Source organism: Chlamydotis macqueenii, chromosome 1 (genome assembly GCF_036417535.1).
Source record: "Chlamydotis macqueenii isolate bChlMac1 chromosome 1, bChlMac1.mat, whole genome shotgun sequence".
Classification (NCBI taxonomy): domain Eukaryota; kingdom Metazoa; phylum Chordata; class Aves; order Otidiformes; family Otididae; genus Chlamydotis; species Chlamydotis macqueenii.
The window spans coordinates 211,989,722-212,016,029 of record NC_141556.1 but is presented as its reverse complement, the minus strand read 5'-3'; the positions used below and the strand labels follow the sequence as shown (position 1 = coordinate 212,016,029).

Below are 26,308 nucleotides of genomic sequence, written 5' to 3'. Positions count from 1 at the left end.
TGCTGCTGCTGCCGCCGCCGCGCGCCCCGGCCCGCCGTGCCCGCCCGCCCGCCCGCTCGCACCGCGGCCCCTTCCCGCCCCGAGCCCCTTCCCGCCCCTTTCGCCTTCCCGCCCCTTTCGCCTCCCCGCCGGGCGCATGCGCAGTGCCGCAGCCCGCTCGCGCGCCGCCGGTGGGCGCCCTGCGCCTGGTGGCGGAGAAGGAGGAGAAGGAGGAGGAGGAGGAGGAGGAGGAGGCGGAGGAGAGGGAGGAGGCAGCAGCGACGCCGCCTCCTCGCCTCAGCCGGCGGCGGGGACGGGGCTTATTTTTTAACTGCTTTTGCCTGGCTGTGGGGAGCCCGCGCTACTAAGCCGGCGGAGAAAGTGGCTCGCCTCCTGTTCCTCCCCCACCACTTCGTGGGCGGTAGCCTTCCCGCCCTCCCCTCGCAAGCTGAGGGGGGCTCTGTCCGCCCCACCGCGGAGGGGCTGAGGGAAAGCAGGGCCCCCTTCTTCTTCTGTGCTTCTTTTCCACCTTCCTTCTCCTAACCCGTTCCCCGGAGGAGAGAGGGATCCCCTTGCCCTCAGCCCTGTCCGGCCGGGCTCTCCTGCCCTTTGCTCCCCGTCAAGCGGAGGGTGAGTCAGACATCTCCCAGGCTGCAAGCAGGTGGGGACAGAAGCTGGCTCCTACCTCGAAGGGAAAGGGTAGTTATTTTTCCTCCCTCTCCCGCTTTCTTTCTCCCCATAGGTGAGGAAGACCAGGGCTGGACCAGAGTGAAGTCCTCCTTCGAGTCCTTCGGCCTGTGAAACTCTCGCCATGGCTGTCGGTGGGGTCGAGACCTCGCTCCTGCTGATGGCCGGCATCGTGGTAGCAGTGGGGCTGTGCAGGAGATTGACCCGCCGCCGGCTGCGCTCCCACCAGCGCCTTTGCGCTTTCCTTTTGGAGATGTTTAGCACCTTCCAGATTTGCGCCTGCACTAACGAGCTCTGCCTGCTCGGCAACGTGGAGCCGAAGCCGCATACCGCCCTCACTCTCACCTACGGTTTCACCGTCCTGCACGGCTTGACGTTGACTGGCAGCATATGCAATCCCTGTGGTACCCTGCAGCCAGTGTGGGGCGGTGGGATGTCGGTCAAGATGGGTGGACTCAAGATCGGCGCTCAGTTTGTGGCTGCAGCTCTTGCCAGGGTGTTTATGCACTTTATCTGGAGCCTGGAGATGGCAGAGCCACATTTTGCAGCGCTCTCACAGGGCTGCAGCAACCCCATGCAGACTACAGAGATGCAGGCATTCTGCATAGAACTGCTTTTTTCTGTCGTTTTCCAGCTGACCATCCTGCGAGTGGAAAGCGTTAATCCCAAGTACAAAGTCCATTTGATTGCTCTTCTCATCACCATGCTCGTGTATGCAGGTTAGTCTTTTTTTTTTTCCTTTGTTCCTGCAATAAAGTTGTAATGGAAGGTTTTTAAAGTGTTACGATGCAAAATTATATTCCTTAGATTACAAAACATGCATCGAAGAAAGTCTTTGGTTCTATCTATGCAGAATTCATTTCGAGCTTCTGTCAAGTTTGCCTGGTTATGATTCCAGGCAGGTGTGGGGTTAAGAATGAAATGAGTTACTGAATTTAAAACGATGTCAAATCTAAAAGATTGGCTAAGAATTCCACAGAACACTGTTAAAATATCTCGGTGAAGGATCGTTTTGTAATCTGCCTTTATATAGCGTGAGAGATTTCATACAATGTGCTCTGATTTCTAAGTGGCATTGCGAGAGAGCACCACTGTCTGCAGCAGGAGAAAAACTGCTGATTGTGCAATGGCAGGGTACAGACCGGTAATATGCAAGGTCTGCATTTAAATAATGCGTAATTCATATCAGTGCAGTTTATTTAACTACCTTAAATCCTTATATCGGAAGCAGGAATGGTTATTTGCAGAACGATGGTATAAATGATAAAATGATACCTCAGGAAACCCAATGTAAAAGAAAAACGTTAAGTGCCTGTTGTGTCATGGCATTTACGTGAGTCTCGTGTCTTTGTAATGCCCTGTCCTTGTCCCTGCCAGACTGTCACCTCGTGCTTCCCAGAGCTGGGACACTGTCACCTGCACAGGCTCTCTGGGCCAGCCGGGAGAAGGAGAGGGGAGTCAGTCTGAACTTCTTTCTGCTGACTGCTGATGCTCCCCGTTGCCCACAGTGAAGTGCTGGATTTCTGGCACTTGGGGACAGCTCTGCAGGGAGTGGGGTGTACTGGCAAGGAGATTCTGTAGTTTGGGGTACAGGGAGGTGAGAGAGGGATGGTTACAGAGTTCCTTGCTTGTGCTGCAGCTCCCACTGCGCAGGAAGTCATCGAGGAAATGATCAAATCCGTGTATGAGAGAGGGAGATCACTCTCTTATCTGCAGACATCTGGGGTGTCATTGACATCTTGTCCAAAAAAATAGTATTATGCTAACATAGACTATATTTTATTCTACTGTATGCTACTAATTTTCAGATCTATTATTGAAAAAACCTTTACTCATTAAGTTTAGTTGAAATTAGCTAATATCTGAAAAATTAAAAGAAGTCCATGGAGAATTTAGAGAATTAACTTAGCAATTTGAACTACTTCCTAAAATTAATTTTTGAAGGCAGAGGCAAGTTGTCAATGCATTTCAGCACATTGAATATATTTCTGAATTGCTCAGTAAAAATGTAGTGAAAGATTATCCTACCTCTTTTACAAGCATAGAAAGCTGGATTCCTGATTCTTAACATTCCTTCCCTGCTTAGCAAATACAAAATAATACGTGTCACACTGCCTTTCTCTTCGCTAGTCTGTACAAAGAATTCCTGCCCAGTGTCGTTGGCTGGGCTGGCCTCCTTTCTTTTTCTGGCAGGAGAAGGCTGTGTACCAAGTTCCTCATCATAAACTGGGATGTGTTACGACTATCCAGCGCGATCAATCTCCGTGTACTTCTAGGAAACATCAGACCTGCTGCGCCCAGGCCTCTCTCCACCTGCACAGTTTGTGTCGTTTCGGGTGCAAAATGTCCCGTGCTGCCTGGACATTTTTAGTCTAGAATCAAGGCGACTATAAAAATATATATGCATTCCAGAGAGGAGATCCTGAACTTAGTTTTATCCCCTGCTTAGCGGAAAATCTGATTATTTCTTGTTCGCTCTGCTCCGAGCTTCCTAAGGTTTGCACTCTGCTGTACTCCCGGTTTCAAAAGGAGAGGTGAAAAGGGCGGTCCTCCCCCTGCAGTAGTCATGAGCCTGGTGTTTACTGTGCACTCCTAAGATGCGGATTGAAGCCTCTTGAAGTAGGGGAGGGCGTAAAACCCAAGATTCCTATCACTGAGCTATTACACAACAAGTGTGGGAGCAGGCTGCTGCTGTTCGTTTCTTTCTGTGACAAGGTCCCAGGCTTGCGCTGGAACAGATGTATCTTTAGTGGAAGGTCAGGTAGGTACATGTAGGGACACCTTAGAGGCTCTCAAACCTTTCTTGCTGCCTCATTCTTGGGAAATCTTCTTTACCTCCTCACTAACCATTTGTAAGAATTTGAGCACTTCTTTAAGAGGAATGGATCTTTCATGCTCACCGAATACCAAAGCACTGGGCAACCAGCACAGATTTAGGGAAAGCAATGCTGATTTAACATTCTTCCTTTTTCTCTACAAAAATATGGAATAGTTTAGAATATTGTATGAATAATGATTTTTTTTTAGACTTTAATTTGACAGATACAGTGTTCCAGCTAGACACTCAGAAAGGTGCCTTAAATTTACAAATCAAAATTCACGCTAACGATTTCTTCTTACGCTCTGGTTTTAAAAAGCGAATCAATTGTGCCTTCGGGACACGTGTTTATTACAGTTATGAATGAACCAGAAATGTTAGAAAATACATCTCATGTATAGTAGATCATATTTAATTCCATGAATTATAATGTTTGAAAGCTGTATCCTGTAAGAGGAATGATTGCAGTCTAAAAAAGATCTGTAAGAAGGAATATCTCCTACTCCATATCAAATTTGGTTTGGGTAACATTTTGAAGGACAGCCATATCTCTGTGGCTTACACCCGTCTAAATGTATTGATACACACAGAGGGCTCAAAAACATTAAATTGTATTTAGATGGTTGCCTAAATTAAAATAAATGTTGACAAGTCACTGTTGTACGTACCCCACAAGAGGTATGCCATACAACTTACTCCAACAAATAACATCAGAGTAGACAGTAAGTATTTTCAAAATTATTACCCGTGCCTTTAGTTTTTCTTCTACTCTTTTCATAGTTAAAAATATTTGGATTTTGGACCAAATTTTTAAATAGTGCATACTGTACACAAAAGCTCCAGCAGCCTTTCTTCTACTGAATAGAAGGAGAAAGAAATATTAAGGGAATGATTCAGAAGCTAAGGATGCAGACCATAAACATGTTGGTAATACTTTTGGATATTTCCTTTGGGAAAATATTTAATTGGGGGAAGACAGAAACACACCTTTTGAGGGCTTTTTCATTTACAGCCGATATTACAATGAAGTCAGAATTTATGAAATTGGTTGGATGTTTCTGAGTCTAACACAGCAAGGTAAAAATGACATATTTTAAATTCCAAATTTCTTCCTAATTTTGGTTTTGCCTTTAATTTCAAAAGTTAAAATTACTTTATCACGTTGTGCAGAGCACACATTACTTCACCTTTTTAAGTTTTTATGTGTACAACAGGAAAGATGTTACACTTTTTTACCATAAAATAATTTTTTTTTTTTCCTGTACACAGACTGAGATGTTTAAAAAATATTTTTAGATAAGATTATACTAGTGACCCTGGCCTATATTCCAGTAGTTACTGGTAATGAATTCTGAAAAAATACAGCAGTTAAAACTCTGTTTGATGTTCAGAAAGAGCCTCCTGAGAGTGTAGTTCTGCTCTTGAACCTGTATTTGTGGCTGTAGAAGCAGTGAATTTATAAATAGATAAAAGTAAAGTAAATTATTGTAGATGGCCCCCCTGGCAACAGTGGAAGTCGTTAATGTGTCAGCGTGCGGAATAACAGACCGCACAGTAAATCCAAGTTGCTGTTGGGAACAAGTGTAAAACCAGAGCAAACTGAGCAGGTCAACAAAGACGAAAGCCTTCCCAAACCGTAATAACAGCAAAAGAAATGATGAGCGCATAGAAAGAGAAATACAGGAGAATGACAAAGACCTCACTAAAACTTCTGGTAAATGCGTGCTCGTGAGTGTTACAGCAGCATGGTATTTGTACAGAGGGTAAGTTCAAAGCTCATGCTGGCTTATTTGAGAAAATCAAGAATAAGCTTTAAGAAACAAAATAAACACAATTATTTAATATTTTATGGCAGTAGATTAATAGATAAAACAGTTATGGGGCAGTTAGCAACTAATAGTACAGAACTTCTATTAATACGGATAATTTTACTGAGTAATGCTTCTTCTGCAGGATTGCAACGAGAGGAACAACGTGTCAGAATTAAAACCCCTCACCTCCAGGCTCCTCTGCAGTGTAACTACAGTTTAGTCCCCACAGTGTGAGGTGTTCAGGTCTAGCTGTTTGGAGAATGTGTAGGCAACTTCGTTTGTATCTGAAGTCAGAGGCAAGGAAAGCTGCTTGGCTTCTTTAAGCTTCCTTTTTCAAGTGAGTGGAGTGGGGTTTGCTTTTACTTTCTTCAGATAAGATGTAGAATGATTCTGAAGGCTTTTTCCTGAGTTATTACCATATGATAATCTTAGTGTTCTATAAATTGATATTAATGTTATATTAAGAAAGTGCAGAGGTCAGTTTAGCGAGAACAGCGCTTGACAGTTGTTTACATTATCCTGTGTATGTGTGTTGTGGTTTTGTAAGCCTAACGGTAACTTTTGGCCCGTGACGGTAACTTTAGGGATCTCTCCCTGTCCTTATCTCAAACCTCGAGCCGTTTTTCTTATATCATCTCTCCCTGTTCTCTCAGAGGGTGGGGGGAGCGAGAGACAGACTGCGTAGCCTGGTCCCGAGCGGGGCTGAGCTATGACAACGTGACATGGGGCTTTAATGAAAACTCAGTATTCCTTCACTAATATTTGTGTAATTTATGTCTCTTCGGAAAGCGTGATACTATTAGCAAAACAGCTTATAGTTTTATCAGCAGAAACGTTCAACATTAGCCAAACCCTCCTCTTCAAACAGTATTTGCTGGAAAGAGCTACAGGAAGCTAAAGCATTTGCTTTGGCTACTTTAAAACATTTTAGCAAACAGTTAAACATGTATCGTCTAATAAATAGCTTCAGAAGAGTTAATCTGTTCAATCTGTTTCTGCTAATGCATTTTAGTGCAGAGTGTGCGTTTCTTGTAGTAATGTGTGTGTGCATTTCAATATTCGTTTTAAATGAACATTAAGAAAGATGGCTTGATCTCATACTGTCTACATTTTATTGCAGGTGGAAATCTCACAGGAGCAATATTTAATCCAGCACTGGCTTTTTCATTACATCCAAGGTGTTTCTACGACAAATTTTTGAGTTATTCACTAGTATATTGGATAGCACCATCCTTAGGTAAGTTCTTAATACTTTGTGTGTTCGAGAAAGCGTTATTTAGTACATGGTTCAAAAAACAGCTATTCTTTATTTGATAGCCGGCTCGTTTTCTGTTTTAAATAAAATCCAGAAAATAGCCACTTAAAATTTTATGTGTGGAAGTCATTCAGAATCATGGTTTTCTGTTGCAAATGTGAGCTATATATTTTAAACTTGTTTAATGCTCTATGTAGAAGCCTGTAACACTGTTTTGTGAATCAAACATCTAATACTGAGTTTTAAACACCGATTTTATTCACAAAGTAGCATCTACTGTTTTGATCAGTTAGTTTATTTTAAGAAACAACCATTTTAGGTAATACAATTGTTTCAATCAGATGTCATGTTCAAAGTCTTAAGTACTTTCGGAATACTTTGAGCAAGACAACGTGCGTCCCAAAAAACCACAACAGCACAATCATAAGTGAAAAAGGTTAGTGTTTAGGTTAGGGTTAACTAGTTAGTTATACACTAAGAGCCGTTTACTCTGGAGCGTGTGATCCTTTTGAAGCTGCCTGTTGTTTGGGATTTTATGCCTTGGTGTTAATATCCAGCCTGTTTGACATACGCTGCAAATTCTCACGCTCACCAAAGGCCCATTTGTGGGTTGTAGCAAAATATTAAAAAGGAGGAGAGGCTACCTGAAAGTAGATATTAGCCTGATTAAGTTCAAAAAGAGAAACATTGGTTAGCATGCAATTTCTGTCTTGCTTTGTGACAGTATGCAAGAATATGGGGATGAGTTATTAAAAAACAAAAACAGATAACCCCAAAACAAACCCACAGGTATTAGGACAAGTGTTTAAAATATGCTTTCTCAATTATTATTATAATAATATCAAATCTTTATCTCCATAGTGTCTGAACTTTGCAGTTCCTCTTCTACATTTTTGCTCCAATCACAGTTGGAAACAAGCTATTCTTAATTTAGCAATAAGGAATATTAGTAACTGGGTTGGTTTTTTTTTTCTCTAACTTAAACTATGGTTTTAATTTGGAAACTATTGATTTTAACTTCTAGTTGCGTGCAGATGAAAATGCTCCAAGTAACACTTCATGCCGTTGTTTGTTTACAGTTAGTCCCTACAAATCTGGAGCTTTCTGCTTAGAGGGTATATAAAGCAGCAGTCTGCTAATCCCAGGTTCTTTCACGACTCTTAATCCTATTAGAAGGTACAGCAGTGGTACTGGAAAGCAGGTGGGCTGTGAAACACACAGAGGAAACACCTCGAAGGGCTCCAGTTACAACAAATAACTTGTTTTTCTTTGAGTCCACGTCTGTGCGGAATCTACCTACAGTGACTCCCAGTCACTTAAAAACGGAGATGGAATTTCCAGTCAAACTAAAATTCACTTTAATTTTGTTAAATTAGACATCCAAAGGAGATGACTGACAATAGCATCAGCTTGATACAGCCCCGTGCAGTACTTCGCTTAGGAGCTAATGAAGTGTCTTCAGCAAAGCTGGGTCCTGGCAGAACATATTCCTTGGATTTCACGTTTAGCTTTCAGGTATATTAGCTGATTTCAGCCCGATACCCATTTTGAGATTGTCTGGGTTGTGTGTACTCAGGCTTTAACATCTTAGTAAGTGATCGAAAGAAAGAGGAGGCAGAACATGCTTCAGAAGAAACGCCATGTTCTACTTCTTTAGCAGGATGCATCCTGCAGAACTGCTTTGCAGAAAGGCCTCAGGTGATTTTTGGCTGGAGTAAGAAAATCAGCAGATGTTAACTTAAATGGAACCGCGACTTGAGAAATTTAGAATGCAGGTAGGGAGCAGTGTTACATTTCTGTGAAAATCCATAAATAGCCGTTTATTGTTGGTTAACATATAGGAAAATACGTACAGAATGTACTGAATGCTGTCTCTTAATTTATGAGGGAAAGGACCTCCAGACCAAGCACTTGTACTCGGGACACCTCGCTTTTTGTGTGGTGTCACTAGTGTAGCCAAACATTTTGTTACAGAGCTCAGGTCTGTGGATCGCTGGAAGAGCTGAGTACTCTAGTGCTCATAGAGATGCCTCACCACAAAACAAGGGAGCTTCACGGAGACGTACAGACCTCATCTTGTACACCCAAGAGTTGTAAACAAATGTGTCTGCGGTGGAAGTACAGAGGAGATGATAGTTACATTTGAAAACTGAATTGATGAATACAGGAGTATCAGATCTGCAGATCTACAAATCTAACATGAAATTAAATTTTTCAGGTGCTTTTTGAAAATAAGAATACAATAGGAATAGAATTTTTTCTTTCAAAATTGGACTAAATGATGAGGCATCTAGGAAAATGACGTATGATGATAAAATTTTTGTGAAAAGAACCTCTAAGCTGACTCATAAAAGGAGATGATGAAGGAATATTTTAATGATGAAGGGATATTTTAAATTTAATTGTAAAATTTACTTTGAGAATCCATGTGTCAGCAGAAATACTGTTTCAGCCTTCCCAGAAACTGGCAGAGTCACAGTGATATGCTAATTTGATGTCTCACTTTTCCCAGCATTAGCATCTTAGATGGTTACATTACTTTACTCTTATTTGGGGGAATTCTTTTAGGAATTTTTTTTTTTTTTTTTAGTGATGTGCTGTAATAACTACCATATGCAGAACCATGGACTAGCATACCATGAAACTTTAAATTGCCTGTGCAAAGTGCAGTATGATCTCATTTGTGGGCATGGCAAATACCGTGAGGACAAGGAGACTGAGACCATTCGGTGTATAATGGATACCCTCATTTAACCATAAGCCAGTTCTTAATCATCAACTTTAAAACAATTTTCTTAGAAAGGACACTTAGAACGAGAGGAAGATTGATTATCACCTTCATAAGAGGAGGAGGAGGAAGTGGAAGTTTTCCTTTAGGATAAACACACCTACTGGTGGTTTATGACCTTTCGTGAATATAATCTTAGAACTGCAGTTAAGAACTCATTTTTCAAAATGGCTTCACTGACATTTTGGTGAAGGTGATTCTCCAGCAGCATTAAATCAGCTAATTCCTGTAGTAAATATAGCTGTCAGCGAGTGTTTATGACTCAGCACAGGCAGCCCTAAATTCTGCACTGTGAACGCAGAAGCAGTAAGTAGCAGCGGAACAAAGGGAGTTTCCGTTTCACTGCCAAAGGAATTCACGTTAGTTGTCCAGGCATGATTATACCATTAGTAATGGTGGGCACTGAGCTAATGCTTCTCTTCCGGTACCGGGGAGATGAGAGCTATGAATGGAAGAGCTGGTGACAAGATACTGGACATGAGGGCAATAAAATGGGATGCTCTCTTCTGGACAGGTGCCAGCTTAGCATCCTGCTACGCTTCTAACACTGTAAAAACAGAATCAATGCCCACTCCTTTAGATCGGTTTTAGCAGAAAGGCTGATACTGTTCTGTAGAATAAAATGTTTTTTCACCATCAGGATAGAAAATAGATGCCCCAAAAGCTGCTTAGCAGTAGATGTAAATGGAGGTGAAACTTTCTACTCAGAAGAGAAGAGTGCTCAGAGGTTTCCACCAAGTTCAGTACACTTAAACGTGGAGCTTCGCAAAGCACTAAGTTGCAAGTTCACCTGCAGTGAAGCCATCAGCATCTTGGGGACATGGCAGCAAAGGAAAGTTTCAACAAACATCTGGAAGTGTCCTGCTCCCATACCTTGGTTCTCATAGGGGTTTTCAGCTGTGCAGACATCATCTGACAGAGCAAAACTCTTAATGCAGTGAGTGAATGCAGCCCAGGAAGTTCCTAAAAAACTGTCAGTAATCAAGTCGAATTCAAATACTGACGGGCCAGCGAGTGGTAATCCTGTACTCGACCTGCACGAACAGGGAAGAACTGGTAGTGAATATGGCCACTTGTGTCACAGTCCTCACGAGATCAGGGTCCAGAGGAAGGCTGGGAAGGTAAACAGCAGAGCTGTTCGGACTTTGGACTTCAGGAGAACAAAATTCTGCCTATTTAGGGAATTGCTAGGTCAGTAGTAACTCCCTTGGAAGCTGCCACAAATGGCAGAAGTATCACACTGAAACACGATTTTTCAGAAAAATTCACCTGATCAAACTGTTCCACCTTTGATTTGGCTTATACAGATCAGAGTTAAAACACTAAATATCTGAAGAAAAACAAGCTTATCAGCTCATAAGGATCACTTGCATGGTCTGTTGAAGCTTTCTTTGTGAAAAAGACTGTGTTTGCAAAAAGTTCTGGCTGCCTCTAGCCCTTTCAACAGAAAATTCCATGCTATATTGCATGTTAGACACTCAAAAACCTGAACATAATGTTTATTTTTCACTACCTGCACTGTCTCCTTCTCAAATTCATTTAAACAAATTCTCTTTTCAGGCACAATACTTGTGGCTTTTATATGGGATGAAATCCTTCCTCGGATATCCTGAGACATCAAACTCTGAAATCTAGCAGTACTACACTGAAAAACACTTTCAACACCTGCAGACATGAAGCTTTCAGAAAACTGTTGACATCGACCTCCACACCACTTTTCTGTTCAGATTTTAGGTTTGAAATACTTGACGTACAACTTTGTATTCCAACACTTATTTTGTAATAGCGTATCGGGATTTTGAGAATATCTGCCAACGTTTTCAGCTAGGCCATGCGAATGTGAAGGACTGTTAAAACACGGAAACTTTGTCACTTTAGCCATAAGTGCCACGTGCTGACCTCTATTACAACAGCATGCAAAACTAATTTTAGAGAACTACCCGGTCCTTTCCAGGTTTTATTTTATTGGATTTCGTCCCATAGAAGGCACCTGCCAAAAAGGAGCTGAAGATTTCATTCCTATAGTGACCTCGTCATATTCCTACTCGCAATGTATGTACCTCTGAGAGGAAGAAAGGCTACACTACTCCCTACCAGAGTCTCCACAGCTCTGTTCTAGAGGTACCTTACACCAAAAGTAAAAGTCTGTAGGACCAGCGTTGTTTTAATAATACCTGAGTGCAGGTAAGTAACCCCTTGCTTCCTTTCGGGAAGGCTCTGCCCCATCCTGTCCCGCTATAGTCTGTTCAAAGTTTATGTTGGTTGGAAAGAGCAGTAATGAAGTACCATAACATTCTGTAGACACACACATAAAAAGGTATTTTAGGCAAAAAAAAAAACAAAACCCCTCCTGCTTTATCTGAGATTACTTCTTCACGTAGAAAAACACACACAATATATAGAGATGAATCACATGGAACTTGATTTGTTCTTGATTTGATGTAACTCTTACCAGGCATTTTTCTCACAATAAATGAATTTGCAATATAAGAGTAAATAAAAGAGCTAAACCCACAGGAAAGCTACGTACCCAGCTGGCACAAACACACCCTCCTTTAGAGCATTAGCTGAGGTGAAGAGCACAAACACGTACCATCCTCCAAAGTTCTGTATACCAAACCAGATTTTTCAAATTTAAGACTAAATTCAGCTGTGCACTCTATAGTTACAAGGTTTGAAAGGAGAGCTGGCTAACAAGTTCTACAAAGATCCCAGCAGTAGGCTCAAGTCACCTTGCAGACCATATTCTAAGAGGAAGAGACACAGTCAGGTTTTTTTTTACAGTAAAATTATGAACCAGGGCTTAAACAGCTACTGTTGTCAGCTATCTTTTTTTGCAAGAATTTGGGAAGTAAATATTTTCATGTAACTTCTTACTTGTTGCAATAAAGTATTTTCTCATTTTAATTTTCCAAGGTACATTTAAGATTATATTGCAAAATGAAATCACCTGTTTGGACATGCTTTTCATACAAGAGAGTCTTAATCCGTGATTCTGTATTCAGCCATCAAAATAAAATTGTAAAAACCAGCTTGCTAATACGCTGAAGATAACTAGAACTGCTGGGTTATTGCTCAGCAGCACCTTGCTACTAGTTTGAGTAGGCTTACTAAAGGAAATTACCTTTGGTAAAACTCTTCACACCCCACGCTGCGAGCCTGGTAAGCTGCCATCCTTTAGGTGTTCTTAAATTCATACGCTTATTTATAGCTCTGCCACAGAGGGCTGCTACATCAGAAACGCGATGCACAAAGCTTTTGAAAAACACGTGCTTTTACGCCATGTACTGCTTCTAAAACATGTTTTGGGAGGCTTCTACCACCTGTCAGCTTTCTTGCTTTACTGCTTTTTACCACTTTAACCTATTTTTGGTGATCCATACCTTACAAATGAATTTTTTTCTCCCTTGGATTTTGCCTTTACTGGTGTACTGAAGCCCAGTTTTTAGCCTAATTTCTTATGGAAATGAGCCTTACATAATGAACTGGCTTGCATCTCTCCTTTGAGCCTGTGAGGCCCACAGGGTGAAGATCTCAAACCTCAAACGTAAAAACAAGTGGTCAGGGAAAAGAGAGAAAGCAGAGATACAAACCTACAGGAAGCCTAAGTTTGTTAGATCAGAGGCTCTACCTCCACGTCATTTTTGATGGCCCGAAAAAGCAAAGAGGTCAGATCTGGCTTCTGTATGCCCACATCGTTTATTTTGGCATAACATATAGTTAAAAAAAAAAAAGGTACAAATCTGGGTGATTAATAACTAGTTGCTCTATTTATAAATACTTTTTTTTTTTAAATAATAAATCACTAAGAAATGCACAAGCCTTCAGTTGACTAAATTAAAGTAAAACAAAAGTGGGAAAAAAAAGGCAGAAAGAATGAAAACTGAGTTAGGAACTGGAGAATTTAACTAGTTTTGGTAGTACAGGCAAAAATTAATAATTTTGCATTCACAATACTGAACGCGTATGAAGCGTGCATAAGCTGAGCAGCCTGATGTGGTTGGAGATGTCCCTGTCCACGGCATGGGGGTTGGACTAGATGGAGATCCCTTCCAACCCAAACCATTCTGTGATTCCTTAAGTGTTCCCGGAACACTTACACAGCCTAAATACAAAGTTTTACTAAAAATAAAACTTGTAAACTCCCACAAGACACTTCTCAATGCTACCTTCAGGGCTCATCCATGTTTGTTTCCACCTCACTAAAATTAATCTTGCTGCGTTGATCCGACTGGAAGCATCACGAAATGTCTGCTCCTGGAGCTCTGCATTAGCACAAAACAAATTCTCCCTCTGGAGCTTCCGACCGCTCGCACAGTGTGAGAGCAGTGAGAGGAGCCGAGCTCAGTCCAGCTGCCCGTCTGGCAGGATACGTAACAGGCAGTCTGCAGTTCAGTATGAAAAAGAATAGAGAGACTACAGTCCCAACAACTCAGTTTTACACCAAAAACCCCCAAACATCATCATCAGAACAGTCTGGTTTAACCATGAACAGTGATTTGGAATTGCATGAGCTTTCTTTCCTGAACGGTGGTGTTTGGCAGAGCTTTAGTACTCCTTAGCTGTCCCAAAATCTCCCCATGTGAAAATTCTCCAAATCCCAGTGCAAGAATCGTTTGTTACTCTGAACCCCTAACAAGAACATGCGTGCATTTACATACACGTATACAAAGGGGCTGGGAAAGACATTCTTCTTGGATGTCTTGCTGCGTAACATGCTCAATACTTACTCAGCAACGTCAATAGTTCGCAAGATTATTAAATCATCACAAATTTGACTGGAATTCCAAATGAATATTCAACAGAGTGGGTGTAATCTTCACGTACCTTGAAAGCAAACTACATCCCAGCGCGCTAAGCAGGGCAGCACCACTCAACGCTATTCCAAGAGTGTAGGGCTGGTAAAGAAACCATTCCCATATCAAGCTAACCTCAAATTGGATGAAAGTGAAAGAAGTTTAGCATCAGACTTTCATTTGAATATTGGGGGGAAAAAAAAAAACAAACCACCACCCTTGAAATTTGCCGCTGTTGCCCCACGGCGAGAACACCACCACGCAGAGAGATGAAACAGTAAAAGCCGCAGCAGGACTAACCTCTGGCAGTCTAACGTTGGGTTCCTAAATTTGGGATGCATCGCAGGCTTAATCTGTCTTACAGGCGCACTCTGCAAATATTCTGCCCTTTTATTCTCACATCCAGGTAAATTATGAAAATGGCCTTTTTTTTTTTGTTCTAGAAGAGAGTGCCTCAACAAGGCACATCAGCTCGGAGTGGCCAGCCGCTTGCTGAAGTAAAGGACTGAGAACTGCAACGCAGGAGTTGGTTGTGAGATACAAAAATCTTAGTTTATTTAACAATGTTGTTAACGTTTAATACAAAGACACAAAACGGTTCTCGTTGTCAGGGCTTTACAGACTTTATTCCATCTCCTGTACCACCCAAACTCTGCGCTCAGAGAAATGAAATGAACAGCACTGAACTGAAAAAGCCAGTTACTTGAGGGGCATGAAATTTAGCTTTGCTTTTAATCCTTGGCCAACCCTATTTCCTTTTAGTCAAACTTTGTAACACTTTTATTTCCGTTCCACTGCACCGACGCAATGAACAGGTACAAAAATATGGGAAATTCCAGGACAATCTAAAATTCTGTTCTACTTACACTTTATTACTGAAGTCCTAGAATTCCTACAGAGGCTTCTCTGAAATGACCCCTGATTAGCCCCATTCAAGTGTTAGATGCAAGAGGTTTTATTGTTTTTTGTTTGTTTTGTTTGTTTGTTTTTTTTTTTTAAATAACCCCATTGTGGTCACAAATGTCAAACCTTGTTTTAAACATCTATAAAAGCATTTATAGACCCAGATGTCTAAGCTCAGGTCATTAAAAGAAAGGTTAACTCCCGATAGTCACTGCAATGCCGTCAGTTTTACAGCTTATTCTGGAAGTGCCGCAAGAGGAATCTGGAAGATACAAGACACCAAGTTTACATAGTTGGCATTAAAATAAAAGCTTATCAATCTTCACAAAGTAGTAGCTATGCCTTGTTTGCAGTCACAGAGGACAGAATTGACTGCAAACCCACTCATTTTCAGAAGGGCTGAGCATCTTTGCCTTTGACAGCAGCTCTGAGCTCAGGTCAGCTAAGGACAGCACGCGCCTCCGACCCGCAGTTGCGCGCCTGCGCCCCGGCAGGCCCCGCTGCACGGCCACCCGCAGACGCACCAGTTGCCTCGCAACAATTACTGCAACCTCGTGATGCGACAGAAAGAACACCGCTTATTACAAGACCAGTGGAAACGTCCCACATCAGCTGGCAGGAAGTCCTCCAGGAGCTTCAGCGGGCAACTGTCACATCTCATTTGGGCAACGAGCAGTAACACGCAACGTGAGCACCCCACAAGGGCATCGTTTTAGAGGCCGGGCAGCACGTTGCTCTCTAAAGGATCGCCAACAAGATGTTCTCACAGATCGTTTTTGCAGTTCAGAAAATTCAAAGGGCTGAGCAGCTCGACAGAGTACTGAGGAGATCACACCGTGCTCCCTCTCTGCCCGTTTTTGGAGTGTAGAACCAAGCCGCCCTCGTGCTCAAGCTTGTTAGCAGAGCGATCAGCACAGACCTCCGAGAGCTGTTCCTGTCATGTCACACCTTCAGTTGTTTATTGCTGCCGTATATCCTAGGTTTCTGAACTTAAATTACATCAGCGCAGTCAGGCCGGCGCTTACTTTGAGACGGCCCATCACACCCACAGCTCCCAAACTGCTGCCTGGAGCGACGTCACTGCAGCACTTGACGCTACACGTGCTGATCGCTTGACCTGCCCTGATGGGGATCAGCTCCTCAGCTCTGACCAGCACGAGCAGAAGGACAGAGCACGCCCGATCCAGTCGCCTCTCGCAGCGTTAATCTCCCACAGCCGCCTGCTGCACCGTGGAAGGCACGGAGTAAGCAGCAGGAAGAATTCCACTGACCAAAACTACTTCTCACAGGGTGCATTTTGTGCTTTGCTAGAACATCAGTCAACACCACTTCCACCACCACTTCCACCACCACTTTAAAGCTCTTTAGAGATCTGCCACTGGTCACTAATTCTCCTCTATCTTGCTTGCTTAAGCCAGGGCAATAAAAATTCAAATCTGAATTTTCAACAGTGGGATTTTTTAAATTATTTTTTCACAAACCATGGACCGAAATAATCTTGGAGATGGAGTCATCACAACCAAGCTTTCCATTCACTAAGAGGCACTTCATCTAAGCTGAAGAGCCTTCTTTAATTTTAAAACATGTCCTTTATCAAATAAGATAACCGTCCAGCGGCAGGGCAACCGGTATCTTGACTTTTTTTTTGGAAGAACTCCTCTCTGTACTGCAAAGTTGCAAAGTCTTTCCCAGGGTAGGAAGAGCAACTGCATAAAAGTTTGAGCTCTTACACCAAATAATAAATACCAGCTGACGACCAGCGGCTGAGATCAGTAAGCGAACACAGGGCTACTCAGGGCCTTTCAGAACTGCCGGAGTAGTAACAGCAACAAAGTAAAGTAAACAACTGAGGAGGCAAGCAGACGCGCATCACCGCTCTGCAACAGCGTTTCTAGGGGACCGCAGCCTCTCTCCGTTATTCCTAACTACTTCTGACCCATTTCCATTGATTTTTTTAATTTCTTCTTCCTGTTCACAGCTCTTTCCTCCCCCACCCTTCCTTTTTTCTCTCCCCCAAGCTTTTGGTTGTCTGCCTCGCAACTGTTTTCTCCAGCATTTCAAGTGGGATCGTTCTCTGCTCACTTCCTAGGGAGGCAGAAGAACGGGGACAAGGCACCCACCACTTGAGCAGCACGTGCAAACTGTGCGCTAGCAGGCAACGCTGAAGCAGGGGCGAAATCACAGCCCCGCTGTGGCTGTGCGTCTCCACAAACGCAGTCCCAGAAGCAGCTGCTCTTCCTCTCCCACCCAGCGCCAGCGAGGAAACCCTGGCGCATCTTGTGATGCCACTGACGGGAGAAAAGCAGTCCAGGTGATGGCAGGCAAGAGAGCTCACCGGCACAACCACCTGAGCAGAGCGTTGTCGTGAAGCTGGGCACTTCTGACAACAATCCCATCCAGGGAGCTGCGTAACTTTACCGGGAACTGTTCCTGCTCCGCATGCAGGGAAGGAAGAGATGGACTTGCGGCACTGTGAAGCGTTCTGCCCCCTTGAAAGGCCTGGGATATCTTGCACGCTTCGGGTGAAATAACGGATACTAAGGACAGTAACTTCCCAGCCACGGCTCCAGCGTTCATATCTTGGCATCTAAGAGCCTTCGAGATCGGACAGTTCTGAGTTTCCCGACCTGGCTTCCAGACAGGCACCACGCAGGTTACCCACGCAGTGTGACGGTTTACGCCAACAGGCAATTTTGGCTGGATCACTGAACATCTTTCCATATTTGTGATAACTACAGCTACTTTTTCCTTCTCTGATCACCATCATCCTGTGATATCCCAAGATACCTCCTGTAGAAGAACTAGGATCATTTGCATTACACAACTTACAGAGGCGGAAGGCTCTGCAGGACTGAAAAGTAGTGGTGTTGGAAGAGAGAACTTACAGCAGCATACGCCCTCCTCAGTGATCAACTTCTGCGTCTTCAAACTGCCCCGCAACGACTGGTGCTATGTCCACCTCCATTCCATCTGAAAAAAAAAACAGCCAGTGCTACGTAACACCGCAGGCTCACAAGCCGGTGATGCTATCAGAGGAAACGAGATCTTATAGCGGCCTTCCAGTGCCCAAAGGGGGCTACAGGAAAGATGGGGAGAGACTCTTCAGCAGGGCCTGCTGTGACAGGACGAGGGGTCATGGTTTCAAAATAGAGGGAGGTAGATTCAGATTAGACATTATAAAACTATTTTTCACACTGAGGGTGGTGGCACACTGTCCCAGGTTGCCCAGAGAGGTGGTGGATGCCCCATCCCTGGAAACGTTCAAGGCCAGGCTGGATGAGGCTCTGAGCAACCTGATGTGGTTGGAGATGTCCCTGCTCCTTGCAGGGGGGTTGGACTGGATAGGCTTTGAAGGTCCCTTCCAACACAAACCATTCTGTGGTTCTATCATTCTATGAAAGAGAGCGAGTGCCCTCTGCTGACAAGAGATGGCCAGAGCAGAAGACTCCTTCACTGAACTTCTCAAAGCACCCTGAGTAAACACTGATGTACTCACAAGCCCGTGGTTTTGTTCCAGCTCTATCAGTCGGTCACTTAAAAGACTTCACTGCTTCCTACAACCTCGTCTCACTCTGTCTTATTAAAAGACTTAAACAGCAGATTTAAGCTATTTGGTTTCTTAAATGAAGTTCTGGTGTAACGAATGGCATGATTCTTTTTAATTGCTTTAATTATACTCTAACAGAAAGAGGCCGGATCCTCTTCTGAAACTGCTCTGAGCAACGTGATCTAGTCAAAAACGTCCCTGCTCCTTGCAGGGGGTCGGACTGGATGGGCTTTGAAGGTCCCTTCCAACCCAAACCATTCTGTGATTCTATGATCATCAAGTTGAAAAAAGGAACAATCTCTCTATGTTACAATCTCAAAAAATAACAGAATCCTGAAACTCAGCAGCCCTGGGGATGTTAACAATTCTGGCAAACCAAGAAGTAGTACTACAGCAAACAGGACGAGGAAGGCAGATAAAACTTGGACGGAGACTGCTTTGAGACACGTGACATACTTGCTGTTCAAGTTTAGAAACCTGACAAAATTTTCAAATGAAGGGCACTGCTAAAACATGAGTGTATCACCTGAGGTTAGCTTTACATGACATACATTTATTCAAAGTTGTGGAACAAAGAGAACCCGTAAACAACTGACAAAGCAAATAAAGTTTTAAAAAAAATCATCCGTATAGACCAGAACAGGTTAGTTATTATTCTGTTGACTATTCTAGGCAAGCTGGTAGCTAGAAATCCACAACAGCTGCATCATCTTTCATCCTTCAAAAATGTCAGGCCATACTAAACCACTGAGATTTTTTTTAATTTTTTTTTTAAATATAAAAGAAGCAATGCTACTAAACTATTTCCCTGTTCTTCTCCCAGGTAACATACTGCTCCAGTGAAAACAGCAGGCAGAAAAGGCAAAATGTGAGAGACTGGTTTTTTTTACGACAAAAGGAAACCTTACTCCTTAAGTACGTGTTTGAACAGCGGCATAAAGAGACAGCACCCTTCAGAAGAAGAGATTTAAAAAAAAAAAAAAAAAAAATCTGTCCCAGTGTATTTCAGTGATTCTGAATTCGCACTGAACTCCATAAAGAGAATTACTAACCTACAATTTAGGGTCTTCCCAAGAAAAATGCTATTACCTGTTTAGAGTGGAAATTGATTCCTAATCCCAGCGTAGACTGACAAATTTAATTTTTTTTTTTTAATCCTAAATCAGCTTCACCCTACCACTATTCCAGGAAATCATACCAGTAGGAATAAAGAATTCTTAATGTAGTAGTCCTCGTTCTTTAACGCAGCAGCCCTCAACACACTGCATTTTTATAACCCGTGGCTGTGAGCAAAGACAAAAGCGCTGCTGGTGCACGCAGCGTGGTAAGGCATCACCCACAGCAGGATGCTTGCTCAGTCCTGGTCTTTATGGATTAGCCAGACTGGAGAACCACTGCCTCCATATATTTTTTAGTGAAACAAAAGCATTTCTTACCTTCAAACTCCCTTATCGAGTCTTCTGTCCTCACTCCAGCCATGTGGAACTGGCTGCTGACGGACTGGGCTAACATGCCTTCTAACCTCTCCAGCGTGGCCTGACCTTCTGCCGTTAAATGCGACAATCCTTCCTCGTAAGTGTAAAAGGTCGGGATGTCACCTTGCTGCAGCTCTGCAAAACCAAGTTTATGTTTATCAGACCTGAGTTTAGGAGCCCGGGATCAAGCAGGGGTGGAGGAATAGGACAACAGCCGGGTGAGTTACGCTCAGATGAAGTGACTGAGATTAAAAGGCTGCTTACATCAGTCAGAGGTTATACAGGGTGATGCGAACTGACCACGCCACAGCACGGGCACTGAACCTGTCCTAGCACACCCACTGGGAACAGGAAAGGCTGGTATTTGTGTCTTGGGGCTTTTGAGAATGAGAACAATGTTTTTGCTGAATACCAGTGATTTGTGACAGCTAAATCACAGATTTCTGAGTTTTATACTGTGCCTATGGCGTAAAGAACGTTCAGGGAGATGACAAGGAACTGCTTCACAGACCACACCGTTCTCATGACAGATACTGCAGAAGTTCCGGATACCCACGTGCTGGCAGGTATTTCAAAAGAAACAGCTGTTACGAACCGTGGGCCTCCACATCATACTCCTCCCCTTCATAGTCGTTGTCTGAGTCTTCGTCGTCTGGGTCTGGGTGCAGAGCTTGGCATTCACACATTGCCGAAAACATCGCTTCCACTGTAGGAACACAAACCAAGACAAACCTCCCTCATTTCTCCACCAGTATCCCAAAAGAAAGGCAAGAAATCCCAGACTGCGTGATCGGAGAGATTGAAAACATTCCTTTACCAGAACCTAGATCCAGCCTGGTGCTTTATCCTCTTAACAGCACTTTTCCATTATTTCCTCCATGATAAAGGCTTTTCTCTGGACAATGCGGTCTTTGTTTACCCACTGTGGGATTCCTTGCAGCATCTAATACATAAGATTCCTAAAACTTGGAACCAACTGTAAGCTCCGCACCGGACAGGACACGACTGATTTCCAGCAGTAGTGTCTGGACATCCCTAATGAAATTATCGCCGGCTCAAATATCGCTGAATTTGTAATTAAATTTAAAGGTGTTTCCCATACAAGTTCTCTGCAAATATAGATAAAGATTATCCGTGTCATGTGTTTAAACTTAAAAGTCTCAGTTTTACAGCACGAGAATCTTCCTTGAGCAGCAGCTGCTCAAGATAAATCTCGCTTCAAGCAAGATAAAACAATTTGCTTTGTTCTTCTCAGCTGACAGAAATCAAGTAATTAGAGAAGGACACTAAAGGATCACTGCCTTTACATCTCCATTCCAGAGAAATCTTCCACATACAGCCAGGATTTTAAGCTAAAACGCGATTTCCCTCTTCACTTACAGGCCGATTTGTCGCTAGGTACAAATCTGAATTCCGCAATTGGTTCACCCTCGTCGTCGCTATCTTCTTCCTCCTCCCCTTCAGCCATGGGAGCCTCTTTTGTCTCCTCTTCTTGAACCAAGAGAAAGATTTAAGAGAAAAATGTTTATTTCGTCAAAAAAAAAAAAAAAGGGTCACATTTGTTTATTCTTTCAGGAACACACAGGTAATCAAATCAGAAACCTGGACACAACCTGTGAGAGCCAACTGCCCGATTCTTATTGCAAACAATTTGCTCAAGGAAATCATAATTCACAGCCACTACTGTTTACCTGCACGATGCTACACATGTATTTTTTAAAATCACACGAATTGTGGCCTCTCACAGAGGACTGTGACACTTACAGAAGATCTCTCCTCAGTTTCTCACGTTCCTAGCCAGCCAGCAAGATGTCAGAGGTAGAAAGTACGCTCAGAGCCAATGACAACGTGGGCAAAACCATGCTTCCCGACTTCTGCGCACGTGAATAAGTAAGGAACAGCGTGAAGGTTCACTTTCCATAAATATAAAACCCACTAAGAAGATGGCTACAATTCATTGCTCTGCGGCTGGGGACACTGCACTGACAGCTTCAAAAGTGCATCATTATTTTCTACAGAAAAAGAGGAATACATTTAAGGCTGTTCCACTGAGAGTGGCTTTTATCACACACAAAACTGGCACCACCAAGAAGATGAAGAAGCCAAGAAGCTGCCAGCCAGCTTTCCCCAAAAATGAAGTGTCCAAAAAAGCTACCCAGTCCTGTTCCAACCGACACCCGCAGGCACAGCTCCTTACTGCTGAGCCCAGCTCTTTATTTTCAACACAGTCAACCTCTGACTGCCTTCTCCTAAAAAAGGGGCAAGGATAAGGCACATCCACACACAGAGAGCATGACAAAAACTTTCAGAGGAAGGACAAAACGTACCCTGCCCAACTAAGAAATGAAGACTCCTACAGCCAAAGAATTGGAGAGCTTTGGGTTTAACGCTATTCTGCAGTTGAAATCCCAGGCCAGCGCTAGACTTAAAAAACTAAACCTATCTTCTACTTGCTGGAGAAGATTTACTGCAGCCACAGTTCATATATTAAGAAAAAAAAAAAGAAGCACAAAAGACTCCCACAAAAGTCAGCCTATTAAGGATTTACAGATAAGAACTGTCACAGGACATCACTATTTTCAAACACTATTATCAGAATGAGTTAAAACCTGTAAATGATCTCTTTCTTCAGACTAGGCTCAGTCTACTTCAAAATTAACACAAAGGAAAACGAGGAAAAACCACCGAGAATTGCACATAGACATTCTCTTATTCCTTGTACTGACACACTGTCAGAGACTATTGGTAACACGAGAGAAGGAAATAACAGAGTATTAACAGCCGAAAAACGCCTCTGCCTCCTCAGAGTCTTGTCGGTACTTTCGGTATACAGACTAGTGAAAAGAAAATTAAATGCCACATTTTAGCCTTTAACGACGCCGACCAGTAGGCGTGGAGGGGAAAGGAGGTCTGCTCAAGGCTTAACGCGCGCTACTCAAACTGAGACGGCAGTTCACGGCGCGCTTCAAATATTAATAGGTCTGCCAGAAGGAAAAAAAAATGACACATCAAAAAAAAAAAAAAAATAGAAAATCTTCATACAAACAATGAAACAAAGTTTGTTCTCTGTAGGTCAAAGCAAAATCAGTCAAAAGGTTGGTTTTGTGGGAAATGTACAAAGATCCATTAAGCCTGGCAACATGAGCTGTTGCGGTGGTTTTTTTTAAGCAAGCTGCGGGAGAAAATGAATGAAAGCCTGCAAGCTAATGTGAAACAGCAGGAACTCAAAACCCTGGAGAGGGTACCAACATCAACACGAATTCAATAAAGCAAAAACCATACCTCAGCTGGAATCACGGGGAGACTGCAGAGGAATTAAATTGTTTAAAATCAGCGTAAGATGGCAGAGAACCGATTCTCAGCGGCTCCAGCTCTACAGAGTCAGATGCTGAGAGCAGAACGGTACAGAAGTGACTCTAAACAAGGGCAAAGCTGCACTTCTGAAATAACTACCCCTCAGGGAAACGAAAAAGAAAATACAAGCTATTACTTAAATGAAGCATATCATTTTTAAAACCAAAATTTACTCTTTTTGAAGAGGAAATTCTGCCGCTCGGGACTGCACGGGAACGCTACGCGACGCTCCGGGCATACCTCCGAATTTGGCGTTCACCATGACGTACAAGTGCTCGCTCGGGTAGGCGCTCAGGTCCCTGGAGACGGCGTGTAAACTGATGGTGGGATAATCCAAGGAGAAGCCAACGCCGGAGTTTTCCAGCCAAGACAGGCGACTGACAAGGAGGGAGGAAAAAGAAAAAACAACCTTTTCTGATGGAATGCAAATCTGAGCACCCTAAACACATTTCAGCTTTAGCACATTTGCTCTAAAGCCTTAATTTTGCTCCCTACCTCTTCTTTTTTCTCCTTCCTGTAGTTATCTTTGGGAAGATAGATACCTACAGAGGTTCCAGAACGTGATTTATAACTCAAACTATTAAATGTTCTGTGTTCTTTCAAGATAAAGAAAACACTGCAAGGAGAGTCACAGGCGTAATTTCTGGAAGGTTGCAGATGTGACGCGGGCGTAGCCTGTACGTAGAAAATCGGCCAGTTCTGCGATCGGCAGACCTAACAGAGCCAGGTTACGGTTTTTCGCCCCCTGACAACTTCGGTGCTATAACCTCTGCTTCCCCCTGTTTTCACTGTCATTGCCAACCGCAGCCGGAGCCAGCACAGGTTGGCGCCCCTGGGCTGCGACCTCCTTCACATCAGCAGCTGAGAAATCAAACTCTTGAGCGATCAATGAGGCCGCACAGAAGTACTAAGGCAGAAAGTAAGACCTTCACGATGTATGAAATTCAGCGTTCAAGTTTGGGTGGAGGGACAAAGCCAATTAAAAGGTCGCAGAAAACTCCTCGCCTTGGGCAATCGGGCTGAGAGCAGGAGCAAGGAATTTTCTTTCCCAGTCTCAATCAGCCAGCTCTCAGTGCTTCCAGCTGTTGACACAGAGTCACCGCAACGATCCAAAGCTGCATCGTCCGCCCGGTTCTCCCACAAACACTGGCGTCTCCTGTTCGTTACCAGCAAGTGACTCTGGTAAAAACTCTGCGACGCGCCTGAAACGCTGGGAGGAAGCCGGCAGAGTTGTACGTGCCTCACACAAAAAAGATCTATTGAAAGCAAGTTACCGGGAAACTTCGGCATTACCTGTGTTGAGAGCTGATGGCACGTGAAGAGAAGCTCCCGTATCTGCAACCAAACAACTACACAAAACGGTAACCAACGTTCCGGAGAGATTCCTCTCCGAGAGAAACACAACATCACAGTTTCAGGTGGGGCAAAAGCCCCTCAAATATTATTACCCTTCTGATGAACGTTCCATAAAAATCACAGAAGGGTTTGGGTTGGAAGGGACCTTCAAGGGTCATCCAGTCCAACCCCCCTGCCAGGAGCAGGGACATCTCCAACCACATCAGGTTGCTCAGAGCCCCGGCCAACCTGGCCTGGAATGTTTCCAGGGATGGGGCATCCACCGCCTCTCTGGGCGACCTGGGACACTGTCCCACCACCCTCAGCGTAAAAAATTGTTTCCTAATATCTAATCTGAATCTCCCTCCCTCTGTTTTAAAACCATCACCCCTCGTCCTGTCACAACAGGCCCTGCTGAAGAGTTTCAGGGTCCACAGGTCTTAAAAGACAATTCACTACTCAGCGCAGGTTTTAGAGGATGTTTTTGTTCTAACGACACTCTTCTACTGCAGAAATGTGTTCTATTCAGAGCACTTTTCCACAGTTGGAGAAAATAACGTTGCTTTAATCAAGAGGCTGTCTTACTGAACCGTGTAACGCAGGAAAGATTTAAAGGGAATTATAAAGAGCTCGGATCACATCTTGCAGAATAACCTGATTTCTGTCTTCTGAGAACAGTGCCCACAGGACAGACGCAACACGAGAGGCTTCACAGAGCCGCAGCAGTCAACAGCGGCAGAGACCCACCAGCCCCGGCCACTCCCAGCAGAAAAGAGCCGCCGCAAACGCTCCCTTGCTGCGCGCTTCCCTCTCGCCTGGTTAAAAAAAACCCCACCATTTCGACCCGGCACAGCGGGGATCCCCGCTCAGAGCCGGCCCCTCGCTTCGAGGGGCTCCCTCACCCGCCAGCGCCCCCCCCACCCCGCCGCCTTGCCCACTTCGGGCAGGTCCCCTCACAGAAAACCCCTCACGGGAGGTTTTCTCCCCTCGGCGGAGAGGCCCACGCACACCCGACTATCCCGGCCCTGTCCTCACCGGCCCCCGGGGAAGCTCCCCCTCAGGAGAAGCCGCTCGGTCCCCCCCCCCCCCCCCCCCGCCCCGAGGCCTACGTGGGTCCCGTGAACCCCCTCCCACCCACCTCTCGGCGATGTAGAGGGTGCCGGAGCCCAGCGTCCGCCCCGCCAGCACCGCCTCCGTGTCAGGCTGCTGGTGGCGGACGCCCTCGGCCGGCGGCGGGAATCGCTTGAGGAAACTCATGGCGGCGGCACCGCCGCCTCCCTCCTCCACCATCTCCTCCTCCTCCGCGGCCGCCGGAAGCGGAAGCGCCTCGAGGCCACCGGAAGCGGAACTTCCCGCCCTGCCGGGCCTCTCTAGGCAACGTCTCCATGGTGAGGGCGGGAGGCGGGCGCCCCCGCCGCCATCTTGGAGCGGTTCTCGGCCAGTTTCACCCCAAAACCTCGAGGGCGAGTGGCGGTGCATGTCCAAAACGCGGCGGTCTGTGTGCCACCAGCGTCTGTTCCTGGCAGCGTTGGGGTAAAACGTTCATGATCCGGCAAGGAG

General features: G+C 44.2%; 2 protein-coding genes across 4 annotated transcripts; one reads left to right on the top strand and one right to left on the bottom strand.

Annotated features, from left to right (window-relative positions):
* The first annotated feature begins 311 nt into the window (after positions 1-311).
* AQP11 (aquaporin 11) lies at positions 312-15,121 on the top strand. Of its 2 annotated transcripts, XR_015257521.1 has the most exons (5): positions 312-609; positions 722-1,385; positions 6,416-6,532; positions 10,899-11,522; positions 14,578-15,121. XR_015257521.1 is itself a non-coding variant. In XM_086739728.1 (4 exons), the coding sequence occupies exons 2-4, from the start codon at positions 791-793 to the stop codon at positions 10,949-10,951; spliced, it is 765 nt and encodes a 254-aa protein (XP_086595854.1). In that variant the 5' UTR covers positions 312-609; positions 722-790; the 3' UTR covers positions 10,952-11,941. The 2 variants fall into 2 exon arrangements, 1 of the variants encoding a protein (XP_086595854.1); XM_086739728.1 differs by lacking the exon at positions 14,578-15,121 and having other exon boundaries at positions 10,899-11,941.
* On the bottom strand, positions 14,661-26,062 carry CLNS1A (chloride nucleotide-sensitive channel 1A). Of its 2 annotated transcripts, none has more exons than XM_086739729.1 (7): positions 25,887-26,062; positions 23,654-23,790; positions 21,440-21,550; positions 20,655-20,765; positions 20,021-20,194; positions 17,923-18,007; positions 14,661-15,299 (listed from the first exon to the last, which is right to left on the bottom strand). In XM_086739729.1, the coding sequence occupies exons 1-6, from the start codon at positions 26,036-26,038 to the stop codon at positions 17,940-17,942; spliced, it is 753 nt and encodes a 250-aa protein (XP_086595855.1). In that variant the 5' UTR covers positions 26,039-26,062; the 3' UTR covers positions 14,661-15,299; positions 17,923-17,939. The 2 variants fall into 2 exon arrangements, with proteins under 2 accessions (XP_086595855.1, XP_086595856.1); XM_086739730.1 differs by having other exon boundaries at positions 21,440-21,547.
* Positions 26,063-26,308: the final 246 nt, after the last annotated feature.

What these genes read in the sequence shown, in the direction of transcription:
- AQP11 (XM_086739728.1), top strand. Translation starts at nt 791, where the DNA reads ATGGCTGTCGGTGGGGTCGAGACCTCGCTCCTGCTGATGGCCGGCATC. An exon ending in CACCATGCTCGTGTATGCAG is followed by an intron (nt 1,386 to 6,415) that starts GTTAGTCTTTTT and finishes ATTTTATTGCAG; the next exon opens with GTGGAAATCTCACAGGAGCA. An exon ending in TTGGATAGCACCATCCTTAG is followed by an intron (nt 6,533 to 10,898) that starts GTAAGTTCTTAA and finishes TTCTCTTTTCAG; the next exon opens with GCACAATACTTGTGGCTTTT.
- CLNS1A (XM_086739729.1), bottom strand. Translation starts at nt 26,038, where the DNA reads ATGGTGGAGGAGGGAGGCGGCGGTGCCGCCGCCATGAGTTTCCTCAAG. An exon ending in ACCTAGCGACAAATCGGCCT is followed by an intron (nt 20,766 to 21,439) that starts GTAAGTGAAGAG and finishes GTGTTCCTACAG; the next exon opens with TGGAAGCGATGTTTTCGGCA. An exon ending in CTCGATAAGGGAGTTTGAAG is followed by an intron (nt 18,008 to 20,020) that starts GTAAGAAATGCT and finishes TTTTTTTTTCAG; the next exon opens with ATGGAATGGAGGTGGACATA.